This window comes from Nestor notabilis, unplaced genomic scaffold, assembly GCF_000696875.1.
Source record: "Nestor notabilis isolate BGI_N333 unplaced genomic scaffold, ASM69687v1 scaffold13181, whole genome shotgun sequence".
Classification (NCBI taxonomy): Eukaryota; Metazoa; Chordata; class Aves; order Psittaciformes; family Psittacidae; genus Nestor; species Nestor notabilis.
This window is the reverse complement of record NW_009916479.1, coordinates 127,279-144,754: the sequence shown is the minus strand read 5'-3', so window position 1 is coordinate 144,754 and position 17,476 is coordinate 127,279. Positions and strand designations below refer to the sequence as shown.

Here is a 17,476-nt window from a genome sequence, read left to right as displayed (position 1 = left end):
TTTGTGTTTTCTAAACTGTATTTTTAGAAGTACAGTAAGTGCAGGTGGGTTGTAGAAGTGCTTGGCCGTTCAGCTGTTATTCTTTTCCCTTTGTGATAGCAGTTTTCTTGGCTACAAATCCCCCTGATTTCTGTAAAACTGAAGCACTAAGTTGATGGAGACAAATTCTTATGTTCTAGTTTGTAAATATCTCCAGCATAAACAGTCAACAAGTTGCTTGTGTGACTGCATAAATTGTATCACTACGGGCTGGTCTTTCATCTATTTATTGGAAAGATGCATTTTTAATGATGAAAACTGTTGAGTGGAGCTCTGTCACCAGCGTGTGAAGCAGCAGACTGCTGTAGATTTAGAAGTATAAAAAGTTTGGATGATCAGTACTGTACTAGCTGGATGGCAGTAAAAATGTTTATAGCAGTGAAAAGCAAACAATTTTTTCCCTCTCCCACCCTTCTTTCTGGTTGAGAACAGTTATTGGTATCTGCACTTTGGCTGGCATTTAAGTGTGTTTTTGTGTAAGATAAGAACTTTGCCTCAGTGTCAAGTGCCTGATACGTAACAGGATGTGATATATGGCTTATTTTGTCTCTGTTGTGTGTCACTGCTGTGGCTGTTAATATCTAAGCTGTCTTGTAGATATATACAGCTGAATGCTAAATGAAAGGAGTCATGTTCAATTGCTCCTAAATTTGTCTCACATGGTGCTGGTTTCTAACTGGGAGATGTCAGACTCAGTAATTAGGAAGGTGCAGGGAGTTGATTTCTGGACAGCATCCTGTTTCTCTGTTGTTTGTTTTTAAGTATCCATAGCTAGATCATGAGTGGGTCTTGTTATTCAAATCCAAGGCAGCGCGGGAGCTTCCACCCTGAAGTCAGGAAATACTTGGCTCCTGAAGCATAACGGTTGCCGTGATATCACAAACCGAGCCTGAGGAAATGCTACAACACTGCCAGCCCCTTGTGAAAAGGGGATCTTTCTGCACTCGCTCATCCCAGGAATCTGTTCCTGACTCCTCATGTTCATGACATGTTTTGCTTGGACATGCCTGTGCTGCTGAACTGGAACTCACACGGGAAGGTACTGACTGCTCCTAACATGCATGTGGAATTCATTCATCTTGCATCTTTTTGTGTGGCGGAAGGAGTCTGACACTGCACCTTGCATGGTGATTGAGTGAGTGGGGCTGAGCGTCTTACTCGCTTTGAAAATAATGGCCTTGCTAGAACTGCTGCCATTAAGTAGCCAGATTTGTCAGGCATGTTTGTTAGATTAGTTCTTCACAATCATGCTAATGTTTATAAGCTTTATAGTATGAATAGGGACTTTGCTTTGTTAATAAATTCCAGACTGAAATTTTCCATGTGGAAGCTAAAAACAAACTAACAAGAGCTGCAGCTTCTCTGCACCATAAAATTCTGTCCAGCTGTGGAAATAATGATATACAGCAAGTGAATTCTGTTCTTCTTTGCTGCAAGTTCTAAGTTTGGGTTAAACTTAAAAGCAGTGCTCAATAATTACCACAGGAGCATTTGAATGTTATCCTTCCAGCAAAAAGGGGAGCTCCACCTTTGTTCACTGGAGGCTGTTGTAAATTCAAAGGGAAGTTTTTGGGTTTTTTTGAATGCTTCAACTTCTGTCACTGCTATTAAAGAAAGTGTGGAGTATCACCATGGAGATACTCTGCCTACTCTAGAGTTGTGACAAACTGTTCTGGTGTTATGGTGCAGCATGCATGATTTAGTAGGCTTGATAGCCTCTCTGTTTTGCAACTTCAGGATACTGGTTATAAACACCTCATACTTAAAGTTCTTTTTGGGGGTTTTAAGGTGGGATTGGTAAAGTTGGAATGAATTTTGACAAAAACCTTGTTGCATGATATGAGAAAACCTGTGAAGAAAGTTTTAATTTGGTGTTATTTATTTTCCCCTAGTCCTCTCCTTCATTTCAGTCCTCACTTTGGTTTTAGTCAAGTCAGATGAAAGAGCTTGTGTTAGTTACATGAGTTAAATTGACGTTTCCAGTGTGAAAATACATTTCTGTATTGAACACAGTGAAGTTTCTTGATGTGTAGTAGAATTGTTCTTGGCAGGACTATTCACATGTGCTTTGAATAGTGTACTATTTATGCACAAGGAAGGTGTTTGCTCTCCATTATATATTGACCTTGTTGTAGGTCTAGTCATAAAGCGACAGTGCTGGATGGAGCCAGTGAACTGCAGAGCTGGAATTAGCAGATCTAGGGTATTAATATATCTGTCTTTTAGCCAGGGCTAAGTGCTGCAGCCTTATTCTACATGAGCTGGGCAAATGGATGATACAGTGCAGTAGCTCAGAATTTCTATAGCCAATGTCTTGGAGGAGGAGGGGCAAAGGGAGTGCGAGATGCAACTGGAATAGGTTGGGGGACTATTTTGCTAATATTGATGCTGTCATTAATTTCAGCTTACCAAGCGTCTGCTGATTGTAGAAAATGGAGCTTGTGACAGAATAACACCTATCATGATTTACATCTGACACTGTATATTCAGAGCTGTATCTTGCTGTAGGAGGTGCAGAACTTGACCAGTGCCGTCTTTTCTGATTTGAGTACAGCTCACTTTACTTATTGAATCACCACATACTGAATCAGATTTAATTGCGTGAAGAGTGATTCATACAATCTTAGGTTACTCAAATATGAACAATAAATTTAATTTGGATTCCCAAGTGTTGGTTTGGTCCTTGTTTTTTGGGGTTCCCCCCCCTTTAATTAGACTTACTAGATTGATCACGTTTCCCTGAAGTGAAGTATTGCCTCTTTAATATCATGATATTTAGATATCATGATATATATATGTATTTATATATCATGATCTTTAATATCATGATATTCTTATTTGCCACTTAATTCACAGCATTGTTTGGTTGGTTTTGGTAGTGTGGTTTTGGGGAGGTGGATTAGAGGGGGGTTTGGATTTTGTTTTTTTGGGGGGGGGGGTTTGTTCCTTCCCCAGTTGTTCTCCCCGCCCCCCCCCAAGTTTTGGAGTTTTCCTCACACTGAGGAGGCAAAGTAGTTTCACACATCTAGTCTTGTGCTTATGGTGCCCACTGTCTATCCTTGTCTTTAGCATTTGTGGGGGTTTTGGTACAGGCCCTGAAGAAGGAGCTGCTCCGCCGAGTTGTCTTGGCTTCATTCAGAGATTTAGGAGTTAACATGAGCACTGTTTCAAGGATCTTAAAGTTCACAAGTCACAGTTGTGTCCTGACAGACATGTACAGTCCTTGACATCCTGGAGGCGAAGAAAGCTCATCTGAAGCTCTCACATCCATTTTGTTTGGTATCAATTTATTAATACCTGACAGAGTTCAGCATGCATGAGGTCACTGGTGTATGAGAGAAAGCATTGTGTGCTTAATGTGAAAACACATTAATAAGTTTTGAATGTTTCAGGAGTCTGTCTTCTTAATATTACTAAACTGTTTTCTAAAACTGGTTAAGCAACTTCATCATGTCAATTCACTATTTTAAATTTCCATTCTGCTTACTGTCTTGTTTAACTTTGGCCCACAATTTCAACATTAACAGATAATAAGCTAATACCCAAATTCAAAAAAAGTTTCACAACATTGATGATGAAACTTTTGTGACTGGGGCTTCTTGATATACAGAGGAGCAAAATGTCAAAAAACAATTACATATGCCAAAGAAATATGTAAAAAGCCACATTGGGATACTTGCTATGCTTGAGAATTGTGTAACTTTTCCTGTATCTTGCACTTCAGGAAAATATAGTTCAAACTCTTGTTGAGACTCCAATTGATCCTAGTTATGGATGAAGATGGTGAGGTCTAACAGTACAAGCTGGCATATTGTCCATCATTGGGCACATCATCATTGGTATACAGATATTCCTGTACACTGGAGACACATCCATATGTATGACTAATTGCCAAGCAATGTTAGTATCTGTCTTGCATCTTACGCTTGAAGCTATTTTTATGTATGACTAATTGCCAAGCAATGTTAGTATCAGTCATGGATCTTATACTTGAAGCTATTTTTCACACCATACTATCTAGAGGATCCATGAGACAACCAACAGGCATCTGGAGCTGGTTCTGAACTGTATGATGTTTCTTATCCATTGTGATATTCCTGTATTACATTGTTTTCCTCTTCATCTGTATATAAGAAAAGTATTCATAACTACAGAGATGAAATGGTTCTCAATTTTTCACCTTGATTTATCACTTTGATTCTGTGGATAGGTAGAAAAATAGGAAAAAATGAATACCAATGAGGGTGCACTCTAAAAAATAATACAGTCTGTAAAAGAGATTGCTTAAACAAAGCAGAGAATAAGGATTGGTTGGGCAGTGTGAGCTGAAACCTGTGTTCTAATGCTAGGATCCTTCTGTGCTGAAGTGGAAATACTGTAGTGATTTATGTGGTACATAGAAGCAAAAGCTGTGCGGGGATCGTGAAATAGTAATTGTGACTCAAATCTGGTGTCCGAAGAGTATGCACAATCTGGAAAAGACGGAAATAAAATCAAGTGATAAACAGCAGGGTGGTGGGCTGTGAGGTTCTTTATATGGAGTTGCAATTACTTAAAACTGTATGTATGTTTGTGGGGGAGATCTCTGAGAGAGGAGGGGATGGTTGGGGAATCCTGTTGCAGTAGAGTTGACAGTGTCTTTTCTCCAGCCTATTTGGAGATCTGCTGGTGCGGGGATAGGATGTGTTAGGAGGCTGTTAGGTATTACTGGAAAGATTTAAGATTTCCTTTTCTAGTATTTTATCTTAGATGTGAATGGCAGAACCCAGTTATTGGCATGGAAGTGATGGTATGCTTTTTAAAAGATCAAAATTAAACAGCTGACATTGTTTATTCTAGTTGATTTGCATTCGGAATTCATGCATTATAAATAGAATAATTGTTTGTCACTGTACTTCCAATAGAAATTTAAGTGAATTGTCCTGTAGCAGGTTCTGGATTCTAAAAAGGGAAATCTCAATTAAAAGACAGCTAGCTTGTGGATATTGCTAAAATAGAGAGCTAAGGAATTTAAAATCTAGAGCTTCTTTAGCACAGACCATAGAAAGAATAAGAGGGGACCAATCAGTGGAAAAAGAGCTGCATCTTGGGATATGAACCGGCATGTATAAAGTGAGAATTATCCATGTCCAGCTGCACTGGAATGGCTGTGAGAAAACGCACCGCAGGTGGTCGTAGGGCAGCCTGATAGCGAGAATGAGTGAAGATTAAATACACTCTGGTATCTGGGTCATATCAAGACTAACTTTTAGCCTCACTGAAAACTGAGATGATGATGACATCTATAGGGATGAAAGCCAAACGGTCAGTAGATCTTAGGGTAATTGAACTTCATTTTGCAATAAATGTACTATAAGCAGATTTGAGCTGAATGCCCAGTGGATGAGGAGGGTGTAACGAGAGATGGGGATGAAGATGAGGTAATTTTCCACTATGACTTGCAGAAGTGTTGGTATATGAGATTACTGCCTCATTAGCAAGTTTCAGCTGATATCATGTGACTGAAAGAAAGAGATACTGTAGGGAGCATGGATTATTTACTGAAATGTGGCTTCAGAGTTATCTTTTTTTTAGTACAAAAATAGTTTGAAATGAATTATCAATTACAGGAATGGTGGGAAGCTATATAGAATACAGAAGTTGTTGGTTGATTGCACTGGATTGGGCGAGTGTTGAGAAACAGTTTCTCTTGCAAAGAACATCAGATAGTTGCTCTTTTTTGATCTCATTGTCACTAATAACTTCACCAATGCATGTGACGTGATGTCATTCATTATCCTTCCAGAGAAAGAGGTTTGGTTGGGCAGAGGTAGGTACTGTCAAAAGAGCAACTGAAATTATTGTGATCTGCAGTCAGTAAAGTTGGTTAAGGAAGGCAAAATGTCATTTAGTGAAGGCAAAATGAAAAAGGAGCTTGCATATTAAGTATGTTAATACTGAAAGTAGACATCCTCCCAAGGTGATTGGGATAAAATGGAGGAAGAACCACATGGCCTTAAGACAGGGCTGAAATCGTGCGTTGCTACTGGAGGCGTGCAGTTTGACCTTACAGGATATAATAGGAATCTGTAGGTAAGAATGATGGAGGAAAACAGATTGGGGTGTGCTGCTTCACTGTATGATGACCAAGACAGTAGGGAGGTGACCTATGCCATAGGATAGATGGGGTGAGGTTTTTGTAGTAGGTAATAAATGAGAGCCAGAACAGTTATACGTGATCCTTTGGTATAATTTCCATATGCTTGCTGCCTCTGTTCCAAAACTGTCAATTGAAACTGGTAGTGATTGCTGATATCTCTTTCACAGAACTGTTTCCACAACTAGCTAAGAATGAAATATCTGGCTCTGCAAAAGAAAACCAAAGAAATAGTGATGGCTCTGTGCAAAATACATCAGCAGGAGACGCTGATGTGGGAAGAGGGCTACAGAAAAGAGAAGGCAGCCTCAGTTTAAGAAACAAACAAAAAAACAGTTGAGTACACTTACCAGTAGGCGTTCTGGTAATTTAAAACTTTATGTTCTAAAACAGGTTCTAGTAAAGAATTTAGAAATCATTTGCTTTGCTTCCCATGCATAAATTGTCTATACAGAATTTAGAATTTATTATTTTTATATTGTCAGCCAAGAAACTAGTGGTAGCCAACTGAAGAAATAACTTGCGTGAATATTTACATTAAGAAATGTTTGATGTGTCACTGTCTGTGCTATCTCATTTGTGGCTGCTAACCAGACTTTTCCCGCTGTCCCTTAGGTTCCTGATGTCATCAGCAGCATAAGACAAGTCTCCAAAGCAGCGCTGAAAGAAGATGCCAAACCAAGTAAGGACAGTGAAGATGCCTTCTATGACTCTCAAAAATTTGAGGTCTTATACTGTGGAAAGGTGACAGTGGCTCACAAGAAAGCTCCCTCCTCACTAATTGATGATTGCATTGAGAAATTCAGCCTTCATGAGCGCCAGCGCCTGAAACTGTTAAACGAGCAGCGGAATAACGAGTCAAGTTTGGACTTACCTCTGTGTGAAGAAAATACACCAGCGTCTCCATCGGATAGCCCATTTGAGGAGCTGGACAGCCCGAATAATACTGGAGGGCATGCTGCAATATTTACAGTCGGGAGCCAGACCAGCTTGTCCAACCTGGCCAGCACTCGTGGCTCCTTTCCTGAGCGGATTTTAGAGGACTCTGGATTTGATGAGCAGCAAGAGTTTCGTTCCCGGTGCAGCAGTGTCACTGCGGTTATGCAGAGAAGGGTTCATGACACAAACCTGAAAACACAGCCACGCAGGAGACATGCAAGTGCACCCAGTCATGTTCAGCCTTCTGATTCCGAGAAGAACAGAACAATGCTCTTCCAGGTGCGTTCTAGGATGAGCAAGTTCATGTTGGTTTTGCACTTTATCCTTTCCCATGCAGTTTGAAGCTGAGACAAGTTTTGTGAGATTAGTAATGTGGATTCAGTATGGTTTCATGATTTGTCATAAATATTTGTGTATCTGTTCATAAATGCTGCATTTTGTTAAGGAAGTCACCTCAACTCTTGAGCTCAGGTAAACTTTTAAGAAAAAATAATTACTTATGGAGTAATTATTTACAGGAGCAGAGTTCCTAGTGGAATAATTATTTTATATGCAGTTCTGGTTTGTCTGTACTGGTGAGATCTAAGACCTAGCTGAAAAAAGTGAGTATACTTTCAAAAAGAGAATCAGTGAAGACTTTCCCCTTTTTTTGTCCCATTAGAAAGAAGCTTACAACTTCACATAAGTCTTACTTATTATGTTTGAGCCAGCCCCTTTGTGGTAATTTGTATTAATGTTCAGCTTGTCTTTCCCAGATGAGTACTCAATGTCTATGCACAGAAGGTTTCTTCCTTCAGACCGCATGGTTATTTCTTCTCTTGCCTGAAGTACATTTGACATCTTCAGAGCTTGTATTGAGAAAACAAAAGGACACTTGAAGGAGGTGACCCATAAAAGAAAAGATCTTTGGACCTTAAAATAGCAGGGCTAAATGCCTGGGTTTTGTCTTCTCATTTGCCTTAAAGGTCATTCTTGCCTTTTATTCTTTTGGGGAAATGCTAACTGAAGTGAGAATGCATTGCCCTTTCAAAAGCCACAGCTATCACTAGTAATGAAAAGGATTTAGCTGAGAAACTCCCTGAAGTCTATGGAATAAGTTCCATATGCTTGAGAAGCAGTTTGGGAAAGCTGAAAGATAGCTTGCTGCAGAAACTACTCTTTCTCATCCGGAATTGCTACAAAACCAAAAAGTACCACCTTAAGATCAAGATAATTTCTTAGCTGATTTATGGTATAGTTTAAAAAAAACAAAATGAAACAAAACAAAAAACCAAAAACAAAATCCCACCCTTCGAATTCTGGTTTTTATTACAGCTTTTAATTTAGCCGCATTGTTTAGTAAAGGTTTTACTGTTGTCTGTCAGAGGTGTGGTCTTCGATCCAAAATAATTCAAAAAGAAAAGAGGGGGCCAGGGAAGCTGTCTTCTTGCCAAGTCTTTTTCCTATTCAGCTGGTCTTGCTGAAATATTCTTACTCAACATAGGATGAATTATGGCACCCTCAGTCCTGCGGAGTAAGCGGTTGTGCCAAAGGTACTCTTATGTGAAGAAGAAAGAGTTAGATTTGTGACATTTCTGTTGCTGTTAATGTTGTGACTCCAAGACAGTGATAAACTAGACTTATTTTTCTCCCCTCTTTACCCCTCTTCCCCAGGTTGGAAGGTTTGAAGTTAACCTCATCAGTCCAGACACCAAATCTGTTGTGCTTGAAAAGAACTTTAAAGATATCTCCTCATGTTCTCAGGTAGGCATTAATAGGAAGCAACATGTAGATCATTAGGAGAAAAGCAGTTGATTTGTTCTTCAGCTGGGTTGTCTTGCTGGTCTGTAGGTAGCTGAAAAAAAGAAATGCAGAATTCTTTTTCAGCATTCTCTGCTGGTTTCCTTTATTCAGTCTCAAAGGCCATTTTTAAAACAGTTTATCCTATCTAAATTACCCTGAAAGAAAGTAAATTGCTGTAAAAGAAATAAAGAGGGGGTACAGATTTTGAGCAATTGCGATTAATGTATCTAGAAATCCTGTATGAAGTCAGATGCATCAGCTTATCTGGGGAGTACAGCTGAAGAAATTGTGAAACTGTGATTGCTTCATGAACACTTGCAGCGGACTATGAAGTACTGATTTACCTTTACAAGAGTGAGAGTTATTACTCAAATCAGGGCTTTCACTCATCTGGTAGCAGTTTCAAGTAGATACTGCACAAAAATAGTGCAGTGTCATTCCGAAAGAGCTTAAGTACAGAAAAGATGAGTGCAAAATAACAAGTCTGAGCTGTGGTAGTGGCAACTGATCATTGGTCAGAAAACAAATTGTAAACTATTCTGCTTTGGGAGAGCATTGGATATGATTTTGGAAGTAGTTTAATCTGCATTTACGGTGCTCTGAGTGTGCTGTTTCTGAGCAGCTAAGCTCCTGAAAGTCTCTGGAATTAAAGGAGGGGAGTATCGGATCAGCCCTTCAGAAAAACAGCAGTTCAGCTGCATCATTTTTTCTGGAGAATATGGCAATAGGTGAACCTAGCTATGTCCAGTAATGAATAAATATGCCTTGCAAAGTTAAAAGCCAGGCCTGAGGGATTCATCGTTCTATCTTCTTGTTCAGCAGCTGTTACTTTGAGCACTTTCTCTTTTGAGGTCTTGTCTTTAACTACCTTTTCTCATTCACCATGCACATGCATCACTTCAGACCTCCTTAAACATTGTTATTCTGGTTTAAAATACACCTCCTGGCATGCTATAAACCTGTATTTCACTCCTCAGTGCTTTCATTTTAATGCTAATAGCAAATCTGCTCTTGCATGACTGTGCTATCAGTGCTAATACGAATTAAGAACTGGTCAGTTCTTGTAACTCAAGTGGAATCTTGAGCCTCCAACTAAAGGTCTAGGTCCTTAAGTTGACTCTGCTGTTTAGTTACAATTTGTATTGTTCCTGGGAGAGAAAAAAAGCAAGTACAAGTGTAGAATGGGACAGTATAATCAAACAATGAGGTATTAACAGCTTTTTAAAAAATACAGATCAAAGAGATTCTTAAAATAGTGGTATGGAAAGCAGAATTTGCAGACAGCTTGAGTCTTCTCCAATTTGGGTGTCCTGAGTTGAATAAAAGTGACACTTCAGCTTTACATACTGAGCTCCTGCGTTGCATGTACATACTGATAATAGTCAACAAAACAGTCCTAAGCAGGGACAACCTTTGTTCTGCTGAATTTAAAGCGAGGTGGAGACCAGCATGACCATGGCAGACCTTCAAGCCCTGACTTTCCTTCAGTAAAATAACTGTGTACGGTACAAAGTGTTAGGTAATGCTATGTGTTGGGCTTCAGGGGTGGAGGTTTTCATGCCACCTCTTCACTTTCATATGGAGAAAAGCTTTTGTTATTTTGCACGTTTGAATAACTCAAATAGGCACTAACAATACGGGGGGGGGGGAGCTGTTGGGGGGGTGCTTATTTTTTCTTAATGCAAAACTGCTACTTTAGAGAAGTTGGGGTTTGTTTTTTTTAATTATGTTCAATAGAAATGAAACATTAATTTGTTCCAGACTAAGGGTTTAGTTGCGTAAGCCTCATCACATACTTTTAAGAACTCGGTGCTAGCCACAGGGCTTCTCTGTTATGGATTTATAGGGCAGTGATTTACTGCGTATTGTGAGACTGTAGCTTAGGAATTTTGTTCTTTTAAGCTTTACAAACAATGAAAAGGAGATGTTCTCTTCAGCTTGCATTCTGGATTCTTTTAGTCTGGTCTAATAAAGGTATTTTTATTCTATAGCTTAAGTATGGTTGATCTGTTGCATTCAATTCATTATCTGCACTCCATATAATTGTCAAAGCAGCAAATGTAATTGATGGTAAACCCTCTATGTGCTATCTAAGCTCAGGTGTCAGGCAGCTGTAGAGGTTTTCTTGCTGCAGCCTTGCTGACCTTGAGGAAACCCTGAACTTTGCTTTTTGGCATGGCAAGTCCAGCCACCCTCTGAAAGAAATGTGATGGAGTTAATTGAGGAACTTACTGTGTTATTTACACTTCAGTAGTGCAGGCATCACGTCCATCTCCCCCTCAAATGTTCTGTGGAGACTGAGAAGTCAGACAAGAGTAGACTAGTTCAGGCACTGTCAGCAGTGAGGGAACTGCCATCTCACCGAACCACCTTTGTTAAATATCATTTCCTTGCAAAACAGAGGGAACAGTTCACTGCTCTGTAGATCAACATTTGTGTATACATCTGTACTTTTTCATTTTGTGGTTTTCAAGACTTCATGTGTCATAGACTATTCAGTTAAGTCAGGATTAGGGTGGACAGTGGTAAACTAATGCCATTTATGCTATCTTAGATGCCCTCTGCATCTTTGTTAAGTTTTGTTTAAGTAGCATAAATATAACTTTTGGAATTTTGTTTTTAAAAACTACAGCATGCTATGACAATATGTTCAGTCTGTCACGTACTGCATTACCAATTTTGTCTAGAGTGTTTTCTGTAGTGACAAACAAGTTGTTTTGCCTCCTCACTGATACAGGTGTTTTCTTTGGAGATGGATCCAAGCAACCAAGTTTCTGTTGTATTTAAACTTGAGGGATTAGGCTTTCATTTGGAGAAAATCTACTATTGCCATACTCTGATGATAAAAACATTGGCAAAAGCTTTAACAATAGTGAGTCATGTTCCATGAATTAAGACTGGGAATATAGGCCTTCTTAGGAAGCAGCTCTCTTTGATCTTCTCAGTGCTGTTTTTAGCAAGGCAGCGTTCCCTGTCAAGCAGTTAGACTAGGATCTTGAAAGAAAACATTAGTAGTAATGTGTAGTAAGTCTTGAAACTTCTGGTATATTAGTCTCAAAGAATTTATCTAAGAATTTGGTTGGAATTCTGCATGTCACCACTCCTTCCCTGCTCTTTTGGTGTAGTCCTAACTTGTATTACAGGAAAGTAAAGATCTGTTGCTACTTCGGTGCCACTTCAGTCCCATGTTTCAGTGTGGGCTCATTACGTCAAGTTTTTACAGTAGAGACAATTCCAAATACAACCTAAGACTCTTTAGTTCACCTCCCTGAAAATCCGGTTTTCCTAATGGAAGAAATTCAGGTCCAGGTCTATCGCCATTTAACTTTTGTTTTGATTGCATAATAAGTTTTATGTAACTTTCAAATGCGAAAAGCAATTGTAAGGATAACTACTGTAGTTATAAAATACATCATTAGGAGTATGCATTTTTAATTTCTTGAGTTTTTCCATTGGTAAGTGTTGGAGTCTGGTAATTATTTTTAGGATCACTTTGGAAACTAAAGTTGTTTATAAAATAGTCCACTAATACTGTTTTTAAACTCTCCTAGGGTATAAAACACGTTGATCATTTTGGTTTCATTTGCCGGGAATCTGTTGAACCTGGGTTAAACCAGTATGTTTGCTATGTGTTCCAGTGTGCAAGTGAGTCTCTGGTGAGTATATGATAATGATCCTTACCTTTCTATCAGAGAACGTCTGAGGTATTTCCTAAACCATGGGAGTCTCTGTTATTCTGCTGTGTCAGCTGAGCCTCAGTGGTCACCTCTTCTCAGGTGTGAGACCTCAGTTGTGAATGTGGAAATACACAGTAGGAAATGCATACATTCTGTTGATACACAGCCATATCCTGCTACTCAGCTGATGCATATTATCAGTAACAAATAGAAAAAAATCCAGACGGATGAGTTCACACATGCAGACTGCCAGCATATTTGGGCTCTGTATTTGATTGTAACTCTTGCATTTCTAATTGTTGAGGCACTTGGTTCTCCATTAAACATGTAATTACATGTATTGAATCAGGAACAAAGCTGATGATAAAACCCAAACATACTTTTCAGAGTAGGGTTTAAACTACTGGCTGATCTTGCATGTGGCTTTAGCGTTTTTCCTGTAGTGTGTTTTGTTCCTCGGGAGAAGAAAATAGCAGCATCTGATCAGAGAAAAAGAAAACCATAATATGTGTGGCTGTGTAAAACAATAAAGAAGTCCATTGGACATTTGATAAAGGATGTATCAAGCAACTGAAGTTCCAGGTGCCAGTGATGTAGTTGCTACAGATAGTTTAGTAACGTGAGATGCATACAGGAAATTTTGGCTACTACATTTTTATTTTAAAGCACTGACACTTTAAAAGAAGTTAGTTTCTGTTATGAAAAATGTTTGTTCCTGATGGCTGTGCTAACAGCTGCTCACTCTTTTTCAGCTAAACTTAATCACTCTTCTAGCTAGCTGAAAATGTAATTTGTTAATCTATTGACTAGCTCGAGAATGAATAGATTTAGATCAATAAAAATTAAAACAGCTAACAGCCTTGGGTATACAATGTTAGCTGAGGCTGCACTTTTATCAATATGGGAGCTTATTATGAAATCAGCCCAGTCTTTGTACTACCAGAAAATGTTACGTCTGACCTATTGATAAATCTGACCATGCATAATTCAAAGACTTAAAATGTTGTGTATAAAGAAACCATGTATTTCTGAACCTCTTTACATATTTTAGTATTGATATGTGTGGATATGCCCAGGTTGCAATATAAAACAAACATTCCTGAGCTATTTTAAGATGCAGTTGCTTGGACCCCAGTGGCAGTTTGGCTGTGACAGGGCAGAGCTGTAAAACCTAATGCTTTCCGGATTCTGTGCTGCCAAGCAGGCTGTATTGGTAGGCTTGTGTATATTTGCTCTGAACCTAGCTACAGTTTGTGCTACAGTTCTTAGGATTTTAGTGTAGTCATAATGCATATGCTTAGCACTGTTCTGTGGATCTTCCATTTGAGAGGCATTGTTGCCAACTGCAAAAAATTCTCAAGCCTGTATTGCAAGACAGATATTCATTGTCCAATGCCCTGCTTTATTGCTGAGAAGAGAGAACACCCAGAAATAACTGGTAGTGCTTAAAACTGGGGATTTTAAAAAAAACAACCAACCAAAAAAACAAAACAACAAAACCCAAACCAAATGACTAAACTTACTGACACAGACTGATTCAAATTTCCACATTCAGGTCCCTATCCTCCCTGTCCCCAGGTGACAGACCCTCCAAAAAGTCTGTAGGTTTTCAATGTTAGACTGCATAATTCTGTTAATATTTCAGCTTGCTTCTTCCTCTTATAAAACAAAGCAACAGATAAGAGCAAGGAGGCAATATTCTCAAGCAGAATATTGATTTCTTTCTTAAGATTGTCATCAAACTATAGTCTCCTCTTTTCCGTGCTAATGCAAAGACTAAACAGCTTTGAAGAGGCATTGTATTCCCCTAAAATACAGACAGGAGAACTCCCAAGTGCTTTGTATATGAAGTCTGGGAGCATATTTGATTGAGTTTGGAAAAACACTGTCAGCTAGACCTTTCTTAGACGAAAGTTGAGCTTTTCCAGTGCTGGTGTGCGGGAACATTGCACTGTGTATTTGTGGCAGTAGCAGGGAAAAGATCAGGGCAGACTGCAGGGCAGGTTTAAACATAAGTGATTAAACATAAGTTGGTGATTCTGATGAAGCTGGTAGCCTGTATAGTAGTCTGGAGAAAAGTGAACTGCTGTGGGAAGCTCCCGTCTGCGAGCAGGATGGGTTTGTACTAAAATGGTAGTGGTGGGAGGAAAATCGTTGAGAGGGAGCGTGTGTAGTTCACAGGAGAATGTTGATGCTAAAGAAAAAGAAATTACTGCTTTTTATTTAGCCAGAATATATTCAAGCCAAAAATTCCCACCTGCAGCTTCTTAAAACTGCATCTGCTTGCCCAGTAAGCTTGAGTAGCTGCAGTTACATACCTGAAATGACAGTGTCTGGCTGAATTTGAAGAGGGTGAGCATCCACAGAAAAGGTAAATGGCTGTGAAGATAATCTTGATCTCTTTAGAAGACAGCAAGCAGGTTTGTTTTTGGGTTTTTTTTTTAATTGTAAAGCATCTGTCTGGGATGTGATTTATAAATCTGATATATATGACATGCATTTTTGTTTATATACTGTCTTTTCCATCCTTCCCTTACAGGTTGATGAGGTAATGCTAACCCTGAAACAAGCCTTTAGCACTGCTGCAGCTCTGCAAAATGCCAAGACGCAGATTAAACTGTGTGAGGCCTGCCCTATGCATTCATTGCACAAACTTTGTGAAAGAATTGAAGGTAGCAGCTGAGTTTATTTTCTAATTGTGTTTTTCTGATCATTCTAGAAGAATTTTAATTGTTAAGCATGTGCTTTCAAGTTAAACAATGTAAGAAGAGGGAAAAGTAACCCAGTAATAAATTCTTGCCATCAGTTTGCACTATCTGTAATAAAGTAGATGTGATAGTAGTAACAATATTGCAACTGAATATATTATAGCTTCTGTTTATAAATACAAACCTTTTCATCATCATACCTCTCTTAAATGTTAAGCAGAGCAGAAAAACCCACCAGTTCACCTTTCTATGTGGAGCTATATTTTCTCCTTCTTTCTGTTTATTCGCTTATACACTTCAGAACCTAGGTCTGTTATGGGGAAATAAATGATTAAGTTAGGAGATTAATATCTAATAAAGAAAGTTAAGGCTTTGAACAGACAAACCTTTGTAGTTATTCTGGAAGTGAAGTATGGCAGTATACCTGCAAAAGAATCTTACAAGATAGAATTAAATAAAGTCAGTAGGAGGATCCTATTTTTACAGTCATTTTGCTATGTCTCCTTGCAAAGTGTTGTATGCAAAAAGAGCAAGTATGTTACAGTAGTCTTGTATCTTCTGTTCTGGTGATGATGGTGCTGGTAATTGCCAGTTCTCTTATTCATTAAAAATCACTATTGCTACTTATCTCCCCCTGGTGGATGAAAAGCAGAGTATAAAATCTTGGTGGAGAGAAATTCTATTCGGTTGTGACTGGTATTTTCAGAGCTTAAGAACAGACCTTCAGAAGTGGTAACGCTCAACTGGGAAAGTCTTCTGTAAATTAAAAACTACAGAGGCTGCTGTATAAGGCAGTGTACGTATCCTGAATGCAGGTACTTGCAAGCCTGGGATAATTAGCCAGTACCAAAATAAAGTCCTTTCTAGGGCAACAACTTGACTATTGTAATAGTAGTTTCATAAAGTTTCTATTTAATGACTGAAAGACTTATTTTAGTGTCCCTTTCTTTTTATCCATCTGCTTTGTTTAGAGTCTAGAAGTTTATCATAATCAAAACGTAGAGCTTCATGACTTTGGAAAAATCTTGATCTGTTCTGTTTCCAATTTTCTATGAATGATGTCTACCTTGGATGGAAAAAAATACAGATTTTCATCTGATTTGGGTGTTTTGACTTTCCCCACAGTTTTTGTAGCTTCCTAGAACAAGCTTTGTAAGCAAACATGCTTTATCAAACACCAGAAATTCTTTCCTTTATTCTTACAGCTTTTATGCTGTTCTTGCTTTTAAAAGTGTCTTCAGTTCTCAAGTATGACCTGTACCCTACCCTTACCTTGTGTAGAAATGCATCTAAATTTTTCAGGTAAAAGCATCTGAAAACTTCTGAGTATCCTGTGCATTGAGTTTCTCTCCATTTACATTCCTGATCTGTTCCTCTCTTCCTCTTCTCCCATATATTTGTCAGGCTTCCAGCTGTCAGTGATCTCTTTGTTCTAGGATATAAGACATCATTGAGGTAGGGTCCACAACCTTTAACACAGGAGCCAGCCACTGCTTAAAGAAAGGAGACAAAACCATGTGGTTTAGCAAAACCTGAAGTATTTTATATCATGTACACTGCAGATATACAACTGTCATACGTTAAACATGTATAAACTCAAATGCAGACTTCTGTCTCCTATAATTTTTTCCAAAAAAAGTTTTTTGAGAGGTCGTTTGAGAATCTAGAAGCTTTAATGTTCCTTTCTTTTCTCAGGACTCTATCCACCAAGAGCCAAACTTGTAATTCAGAGACATCTGTCATCACTAACTGATAATGAGCAAGCAGACATTTTTGAACGTGTTCAGGTAATATATCAAAAGCTGTTCTTTCAAATTTGAAAAAGACCATGATAAAATGGACTAGATGTTTTTGGTTTTGTTTAGTTTGTTATGTAGTTGATCTAGAATCTACTATTTTTCCACCAAACATCATGCTGAAATATCATGCTCCAACCTAACCACATACGTGAAACACTGCTATAGGAAAAGTTTTGATTCCCAAATCTGCTGAGATGCTCTCTGTTCATACCCAGAGTATTTTTTTTTCCCTGTAGTTCTTCATCTGTGAACACATTTCCCTACTTGAAAGCATTGTGGGAGTGAGTTAAAAGCATGTGAGACATGCAGGTATCAAGAATACATCTGGCATTTTCAGAAGTTGTCTTTTTTTTTTTTACTTATTCTGAGGCAAGATTCTGATATAAGCGAGTGTAC

The 17,476-nt window shown here is 38.6% G+C and overlaps 1 protein-coding gene across 1 annotated transcript in view; it reads left to right on the top strand.

Annotated features, from left to right (window-relative positions):
• The first annotated feature begins 1,042 nt into the window (after positions 1–1,042).
• Positions 1,043–17,476, top strand: part of TBC1D4 (TBC1 domain family, member 4) — a 51,003-nt gene continuing 34,569 nt past the window's right edge. Inside the window, exons 1-6 of the mRNA XM_010024607.1 lie at positions 1,043–1,078; positions 6,791–7,393; positions 8,768–8,857; positions 12,448–12,552; positions 15,113–15,245; positions 16,977–17,068. Coding sequence (XP_010022909.1) covers positions 1,043–1,078; positions 6,791–7,393; positions 8,768–8,857; positions 12,448–12,552; positions 15,113–15,245; positions 16,977–17,068 — 1,059 coding nt within the window. The remainder of the gene's footprint in view (positions 1,079–6,790; positions 7,394–8,767; positions 8,858–12,447; positions 12,553–15,112; positions 15,246–16,976; positions 17,069–17,476) is intronic.